This window comes from Macaca thibetana, chromosome 9, assembly GCF_024542745.1.
Source record: "Macaca thibetana thibetana isolate TM-01 chromosome 9, ASM2454274v1, whole genome shotgun sequence".
NCBI classification, from domain to species: domain Eukaryota; kingdom Metazoa; phylum Chordata; class Mammalia; order Primates; family Cercopithecidae; genus Macaca; species Macaca thibetana.
This window is the reverse complement of record NC_065586.1, coordinates 119,180,093-119,188,319: the sequence shown is the minus strand read 5'-3', so window position 1 is coordinate 119,188,319 and position 8,227 is coordinate 119,180,093. Positions and strand designations below refer to the sequence as shown.

General features: G+C 57.3%; 2 protein-coding genes across 2 annotated transcripts in view; both read right to left on the bottom strand.

The window, feature by feature from the left end:
- The window catches only part of HMX2 (H6 family homeobox 2), an 8,180-nt gene extending 6,821 nt beyond the window's left edge, over window positions 1-1,359 (bottom strand). Inside the window, exon 1 of the mRNA XM_050803150.1 lies at window positions 1,316-1,359. The gene's annotated coding sequence lies outside the window, so the exon portion shown is untranslated. The remainder of the gene's footprint in view (window positions 1-1,315) is intronic.
- Window positions 1,360-4,354: 2,995 nt separating this feature from the next.
- HMX3 (H6 family homeobox 3) lies at window positions 4,355-7,798 on the bottom strand. Its single transcript, XM_050802970.1, has 2 exons — window positions 7,318-7,798; window positions 4,355-6,704 (listed from the first exon to the last, which is right to left on the bottom strand). The coding sequence occupies exons 1-2, from the start codon at window positions 7,715-7,717 to the stop codon at window positions 6,031-6,033; spliced, it is 1,074 nt and encodes a 357-aa protein (XP_050658927.1). The 5' UTR covers window positions 7,718-7,798; the 3' UTR covers window positions 4,355-6,030.
- Between the last annotated feature and the right edge of the window lie 429 nt (window positions 7,799-8,227).

Below are 8,227 nucleotides of genomic sequence, written 5' to 3'. Positions count from 1 at the left end.
TTAAGACATTAGCGCTTGGGTGAGGCACACCAGGTGACTCCACCTCACGGCTCCTGCCTCAGCGATAGGCGCAACGCTATCTCTCGCTGGCTCTATACCTCTCCCAGGCCTAAACCCAAAGGGATCCTTTTGGAACCCGGCAACTCAGACTTTGGGAAGTTTCCCCCGGAGATGCATCGCCGGGAGCAGCAGCCAAGGAAGAGATTTGGGCGAGTACAACTCGTGCGCACCTCCAGGGGACTCTCGGAGGAGGCGCGCTACAGTCTCCAGCTATTCCTTCCCTCGGGTCTCCGGAACCACCCCGTCGCTCGAGTGATACCCTTAGGGGTCCTGGAGAAGGAAGGGTGGGGAGGAATCCCAGGCGCCCTGCACCTTCAGGGTATTCCGCGGGAGAGACACACCTGGGACAAGTGCAGCCCAAATCTCAACCCCAGACCCGGATCGGAGGCACCCGGCAGGGCTCAAAAGTACATCCTGCCTAGTTGTCTTCGTGGCTCTTTCCTTTCTTCCGCCATCCTTCTCCCACCCCCCAGCCCCCACCTGTTTTCAGGTCAAAAGGTCAACACCATCCACCCTGCACACCGGCCGTGCACACTTCCAGAGTCCTAGGCCCAGAGGCAAGGGATCACTCACATCTCAAAGTCCGGGTTAGGGGGTGGGGGTCAGCGAGAGGGCGGGGAGCCAAGGGTGGGAGCCCTGCGGATGGCTCCTGCGGGGCCACATGTACATGCGGGGCCGGGTGTTGTCCTCTGGGTGTGCCTGGCTGCGCTTTGGACCCCAAGCAGGGGTTTCTATGAGGCTCCTGGTTCTTACACCCTGACCCATGGCGCGCACCCGGGTAGACAGGTCTTCTTAACCGCTTTGCGGAGTCTACATTTGGACCGCTAAGCGGAAGATGCCCCCTGGCTGGGTCACTGAGCCACTGGAAGTGGACGACCCGAATAAACTGGGCAAAATGGAATCGTGGAGGGCAGGGTAGCGCCCAGCAGAAGCTCAAGCCCCACGGGGACTCTCAAGGGGAGTCCAGGTGCCCTGCGGGCGCAAGGGGGTGAAAGCAGCAGCGCGTGGCCCTTGCCCAGGCGGCTGGACAACGCGAGGCCTCTTCAAAGCGCTTGCAGGAAGCAGCCGGCAGCACCGCCCTCCCGCCCGCAAGCCTCCGACGCTGGTCCCCATCTCGCAGGCCCAAGTCCTAGCTGATCCAGCGTTCTGCCGCAGAAGGGAAAGCAGATCCCACTGATCTTTTCCCCTGCTCCCTTTCTCCCAGCTCTACCTCCAGCCTCTCACACAAGCAGAGCGCACGCACTGGGGTTCTCACCGCGTGGCCTCTGGCTCTGCGACGCCGGGAGCCTGTTGAGGGGGCGTCGCAGCTCAGAATGAGCACCCAGTGGTGGGGGGGCAGTTTATATCTGTCTTGCTGTTGTTTGATATACACACACCTACTCTATTTACTACCAAATAAAAGAAATACATCTGTGTTGCCAACAGAAACAGTTCGCATGCTGGCTCTGTGGTCTCCCAGGGTCCAGAGGCCTCGGGGGTGCTCAGAGCCGCAGAGCCTGGCACTGTAAGGAGGCGGACACTGAGTAGGATCCCAGCCTACAAGAGCATGGGGGTCTGCGGTGGGATGGTGGCAGACTCTGCTAGTTTATCCCAGATGGCTTGTGAGGAGGGATTTCAAGTCATCCCAGTCCAAAGGATGTTCATTCAGGCTTCCTGCAGCAGAGGTGGGAGCGCCACCTCACTCTGCCCAATCCTTTCCCAGGATTCTTCCCAGCTTGCCTAAGCCTAAGGCCACCGGAGAAAAGGGTCACTTCGAACAAGGTGTGTGTGATTACGTCTGTGCCCCAGCAGTGGTGGTGATGCCAAACACATTTGTATGCTAGGAACCCATGGAACTGGTGTTAGGAGGTCTACAGTGTGTGGATGTGCATGGTGAGTGTTTATATCAAATGTGAGTGTATCCTGTGTGTTGTTTCCATGTGTGTCTCTTTGGGTGGTGCAGAAAGGATTTAGCCTGGAAGCTGAAGTCATTTGCATTGACTTGAAGATTAATTGGGGTGCAGATGGGGAGGAAGAATCTAAAGCTAGGGTTGGCAGAGAGAAGCTGGGCTCCACAGTCTGAAGGAGGGGTGAAAAGACAAAATTGAGAGTGCCAGTTCAGTGTCCTAGGAGAGAGGACGTGGGATGCCCTGTCTTCCCCCTAGGGAATGTCCAGGAGGAATTTTGTGTAGGCACCTTCACTTTTCCCAAAAAAGGCCCCTTTTGGTGAGTGGTGCCAGCAGCTCCCAGCAATCTTGGCAGAGGCAGCAGGGAGGGGGGCATTCTGGGTGGGGGGAAAAGATGGCCAGCTCTGGAAATGTGACAGCCCCACTAAGTGCCTTCTTGGCTTCTCCGGGCTTGAAAACCACAGAAAAACTTGCAGTTGAGCTTAGGATGCTTTGTGTAGGGTGACTTCTGTGCTCCACAGCCCCACACTCTGGCTCAACCCCCTCTCTTGCTTTGGGATAAATACGGTGACCCCTGACAGGAGGGAAGGGGACATTTCCCACCTGGACCAGCCTCTAGGCTCACACAGCCACCAGTCCCCAGGCCAAGTTGGCACCACCTCCCTCCCCCAGGGCACACATCACTGTTTGGGGGAGGAATGCTCAGGGGTCCAGGGCAGTGGGGCTCCCCAACAGGAGGAAAAGGGAGGCTGTAGGAGCAGGACAAAGGATAAACTGTGCTTGTGGAGAACCAGTTATTTCCCGACTTTGTAAAGACCTGGTCAGTCAAGAACCGTTTTCTAGAATCCAAACACAAATAAAGAAGCATTTTCTTTGCCTTTGATAACATCGTGTTCTGGCTGTAAAAATCTAAGAACGTGTTTGCTATTGCAACATTATTTTTAATGAACTGTTATTGGCCTGTCCTGCGGTTGGTATTGCCAACAGTAAAAGGCATCACCATGTTTGTAGGTAACACAAGGAACAACATATTTTGACCCGAATTTCTGTTTATTTTTCATTTATGACACATGGCCTCATTTTTATTTCAAACCAGAGGGAAATAAAGAGAGATCTATCTTCACTGGGGTCCAGGCTAAAATTTTGCCATAAATACGCATGTCGGTTTATTTGGAGGGCAGTTTTCCATTAACAGAAAACTATACTGGACGTTTCAGCCACAGTAGAATCAATTGTGTCGATTGAATTTGAAGAACCTAGCAACGCACTGCGAGAGGAAAGGCAGGCGTGCAGGCGCTCCCCAGCGGTCGCGCCCTATGGTTGCTCTCTGGAATCTTTTCAGCCTCTGGGTTCCTCATCTTCCCCTTTCGGCTTCCCAGCTTCAAAGGTGCCCCGCCAGGAGTTATGCGTGCAGACCCTCAGCTTAAAGGCAGGCGGCCACACCCGACCAGCGAGTGTCGCCCAGGCACCTGCTTCTGTCGGGCGGACCCACCCTTCCAGGCGGTTCCGGCGCGCGGTGCCTCCGCAAGCTGCTCACCAAGAGCGCGACGGCCTGGAGCCCAGTAGCACGCGGGCGTGGTGAGCGCTACGCTTCCCGGCGTCAGCCAGGACAGGGTCGGGGATCTAGAGATGCCGCCCAGAAGGTGTCGGGCGCCGGAGGAAAGACAAGAGCAGAGCCTGGCACGGAAGAGACAAGGTCTTCTCTGTTGCAGCTGCCGCAGCTAGGTAGCCTCTGTGCCCTCACACTTGGCACATCAAGACCGCGCCCATGCTCTAGCCGCCCCGGGAATCTCAGCTCCGCAAGCCCTGCGGAAGTTCCCCTCTGCTGGAAGTGGGAGCAAGTCCCAAGAGCTGGCTGTCCCTGGAGTTGTCCTCTTGTGGCCCAGCCTCTCCTAGCCTGACTTGGCAATCGGCCTTCGGCTGCTGCTAAACTCTGAACTCACTTCCTTCTTCCCTCCAACCAGAGCCCACCAAAGTTAACCAGCTGACGAAAGCCCAGGGATGCCCTATTCAAAAGCTCTCGGCCCCCGAAGGAACCAAGGTTTAAGAACAGAACGCGAGGCTGCAGTCCAGTGTTCGGAAACACCAGCTGTCTCTGGTATCTCGCCTCACGCGCTGTCGCTTTGCTCAATTTCCCAAACTAGATGAGCCTAGGTCCACTCCCCTTCCACCTAGCATTCTTCCCTGCTCGCTGGGCGTTTCAAACCGCGGAAGGTACAGGGGAGAGAGTGCCTCTGGTCGCGAACAAAGCCGCCTCTGTCTCCACTGCCTCCCGGATTACAGGGATGTGCGTCCAGGTTGCACTCAGGGAGCGCAGAGGCAGTCAGCGAGCAAGGCAGAAAAGAGTTTTGGAGACACTAGCTCTGAGGAAAATCGTCCAAACGTACACACTCTGGCAACACGAAAAGCTTTTCTTTTTAATTAATTCAATGTCACGACAACATTAGTGTAACAATATTTTGTGGATTTTTTTTCTCTTTTTCTTAAAAAGGGACTCAACCCAGGCAGAGGTGAGGGAGATGAGGGGAAACAAACTATCGCAGAACAACAGGTGTAGCCGACAGAAAGAAAACAGATTGGGTGACAGAGCCAGGAGTCCTGCGGAGTAGAGGGTGAACTTTACAAGAAATCTGTACACTTATCAAATAAGTTAAAATTCTTCTAAATTGATTGTCCTTCACTTAAAGCGCTCCAGTATGCCTAACTTACTCCTTTGAGCATCACTACCTAGGCTTGTTTCTTCCTTCCCCCCTTTCCCCTGCCTAATTTTTTTCTTTCTAAATGAATGACCATGATTATACAGTGAAAAGGTCTGTTTCCCTCGGTGGAGGAGGAAACAGCTTTCTCAGGAAATTTTGTACAATATTGCACAGGTCAACGTACAACAGTTACTGCAGAACATGAAAAGTAAGAGGAGAGGATAAAATATACCATATTAAAAATACTGAAATTACTCTCTCAAAACAGGGAACAAAGTAATAATAGTAATACTAATAATAATTTACAAATGAAATTCTCAAAATAAAGGCAACTAATAAATAAGACCACTTAGACCAGGCCAGATATACAGCTGTTTCAATAGTCAGAGTTCTGATTTTTGGCTGTCTTTTCCCTTTAAACACTTAGAGAATTCTTCCATCAAAGAGTAAGACCGATGAAGAGGCTAATTGCGACAGACGTCTCCAGAAGAGAAAAGCGGCCTGAGTCAGGATTCTTATGAGAGGCTGCTCATATTCTGAAAATTAAGGTGGATAACTGATTTAGGGGTTGGGAGGAAGAAACACACCCAGAAATCCAGAAATAAAAGTACTACCATATGAATTCTCTCCTTCTCTGGATTCTGAAAACAGTTCTATAGAAAATGAATAAACTCGGCCGGGCGCGGTGGCTCACGACTGTAATCCCAGCACTTTGGGAGGCCGAGGCGGGCGCATCACGAGGTCAGGAGCTCAAGACCAGCCTGGCCAACGTGGTGAAACCCCGTCTCTACTAAAAATACAAAAATTAGCCGGACGTGGTGGCACACACCCGCAATCCCAGCTACCCGGGAGGCTGAGACAGGAGAATCACTTGAACCCGGGAGGTGGAGGTTGAAGTGAGCGGATATCGCGCCACTGCACTCCAGCCTGGGAGACAGATAGACCAAGATTCCGTCTCGAAACAAACAAACAAAAAAGAATAAACTAGAGGGATTCAGGTTTTGCGCTCATTTTCCTTCTATAAAAATAAAACCAAAAAGCCACAGCGCAACGGAAATTTGGAGGGGAGGGCTGTACATTTTACAAAAACTATCGGCTGAAATATTTGACCCGGAAATTTTGTCTTGTTCCTGCTTTCTCTTAATATAAGCCAAAAACCAAAAGTAAGAGGGGAAGCGCCTCCAATCCATTAGGGGTGAATTGCACGAAAATGCATTGCAAATACTTACAAAACGCTACCAACTGGGGGAGGGGAAGCCGAGGCTGCGCGCAGAAGCCCCAGTTCCTGAAGGCCGCTGGACGTCTCGGCGCCCTTGGCCCGGCCCAGTCTCCTCCGGGGTCCGGACGAGGAGGCCGGGGGCTCCCTCCCCCACCCCTCTGGGGCCTCAGACTGGCCGTAGCAGCGGCACGGAAGAGACCACCGGGTGCGAGTAGTAGACGGGGTGTGGGAAGGTGAGCAGCGGCTGGCTGACCGGCACCGGGGCCCCCGCGGCTGCAGCCGCCGCTCCCTCGGCCGCTGAGTTCTCGTGGTAGAGGATGGGCACCCGCACGATGCGCTGCGCCGCGGCGTGGCTCAGGTTGGCCGCCTCCAGCTCCGCCGCCAGCTGCCGCTTCCACTTGTTGCGGCGGTTCTGGAACCAGATCTTGACCTGCGTCTCGGTAAGGTGCAGAGACGCGGCCAGGCCGGCTCGCTCTGAGCTGCTCAGGTAGCGCTTCATGTCGAAGGTGGACTCGAGCTGGAAGACCTGGCTGCGCGAGAAGACAGTGCGCGTCTTCTTCTTGCGGCACGCCGGCTTCTTCTCCGGACTCTCGGCGCCCTTCTTCCAGTCCTCTGCGCCCGGAGTCGCCGCCGCCGCCCCTACGCCCACCCCGGCCGTGCCTGGCGCCGCTTCGCCTTCCTTCTTGCTTTCCTCGGAGTCGCTCTCCTCCAGAATGATCTCGTCCGGGCTCTTGGAGTCCAGCTCCTTGTGGTCGGGGTCGGCCTTGAGCAGTGGCTCCGGGGAGTCGCGGTCGGTGCCCGAGGCGGGGGAGGAGTCTCGCAGGAGGGCCTTCTCCGAGGCTGGGGAGACAGACAGACGGACGCACACACATGCACACCGACACAGCCTTGAGCGAGGCCCGGCGCCTGGGGACGGCAGGCTCAACCCGCGCCGGCCTCCAGGTCCCGGGCCATGAGGCCTCACCATTCCCGCGGGCCACCTCCTTCCCGGCTGGGCCAGAGAAGGGACGCCAGGTCCTGGGATCCCCCTCCTCCCGAGGAAAGGCGAGCAGATGGTGGCAGTGCGGCCACCTCCTTCCTTTCCCTCAGCTTCCCCGCCAGGGGCCGGCAGAACGGTTCCCTTTCGGCTTAGGCGCATTGGAATCACCCCCTCCTTCCGGGCGGTGTCCCGAGCCCCGGCCGTCCGAAGCCTCCCTATTCACGCCCGAGGCCACTTTTCCCGGGAAGCGCCGTGCCCCGGGCTCCAATTCCACTTCTTTTCTCACCAAGTGGGATTGGATTCACGGGCAGCGCAACCCAGCGCGTGGGCAAGAGATGCAGGCCAGGGGCCGAAAAAACTGACCAAACAGGATTTGCGGGTGCTGGGGTCCCAGAGCTGCGGAGGGAAGCAGCGCGGGGCTGGGACAGGACGGGCGCGCAGGGGGACAACGAAAGTTCAAAGAGTGGTCGGTACCTTCAGGTCGCGAGAGGTGGCCGCCGGCGGGGGTCAGGGTGTAGGGGTACCACCAGGCTGGGGAGCGCTCCAGGTAGTGCGCGGGCAGGGCAAACCTCTGCGCCGGGATCTCAAAGCGGGGGAAAGCCAGGTCGCCCACCTGCGAGAGCGCGAAGCCCGTGGCGCCCTCCAGGGCCCCCTTGGCCGCCGCGGCGGCGGCAGCGGCGGCGGCGGCGGCAGCCGAGGCCGGCGCGAAGAGTGTCCGTGGGGGCGGCTGCGGCTTAGGGGGCGGCCGGTGGTGGTCTCCGTTGAGCAGGTTCTTGATGGAGAACGGGGACTCCTTGGGAGCGGGTGGTGGGGGCGGCGGCGGCGGGGGCTGTGCGCTGGCGGTGCCGGGAGCGTCCGGCCCGGGTTCCGGCATGGTCCCCTCTCCTCCGGGTCCCCGGGAAGGAGGGAGCGGGACAGGCGGGCGGCGGGGCGAGCAGGCAAGAGGCCGGAAATCAGACCATAAACGGAACTCAACTACGGGGCGCAAAGTCGGGGGCCGCCCCCGGCGCAAATCCAACGGCGGGAGGGCGGGGTGAGGACCCAGTCAGGAGGGCTCGCATGGGGGAGGGGTGTGGAGGGGCGGGGAGCGGCCCTGCCGCGGCACGGAGGGATCGTGGCGGCTCGGCTGCGGCTGCGGCTCCCGCGGAGGAGGCAGCAAGAGCAGTCCCCGGCTCGAGGCTGCGTCAATCCGGCGCCGGATGCTAATGATGAAATCAAAATGTCATCCAAGTTAAATGCGGGGAGTATACGGCGATTGGGCGCGTACAATGGCAAATGGGATTAGGCAGGCGAAGGCTCAGCCGAGCCCCGGCCCCGCAGCCGCCTCCGCCACCGCCCCCTCCTCGCCTTCCCTCGGATTTTGGCGCTTTGGCTTCGGGCTATA

Bases quoted from the DNA above. Each gene is read 5' to 3' on its own strand.
- HMX3 (XM_050802970.1), bottom strand. From the start codon at position 7,717: ATGCCGGAACCCGGGCCGGACGCTCCCGGCACCGCCAGCGCACAGCCC. The intron at 6,705-7,317 runs GTACCGACCACT...CTGTCTCCCCAG, and splicing joins CCACCTCTCGCGACCTGAAG to CCTCGGAGAAGGCCCTCCTG.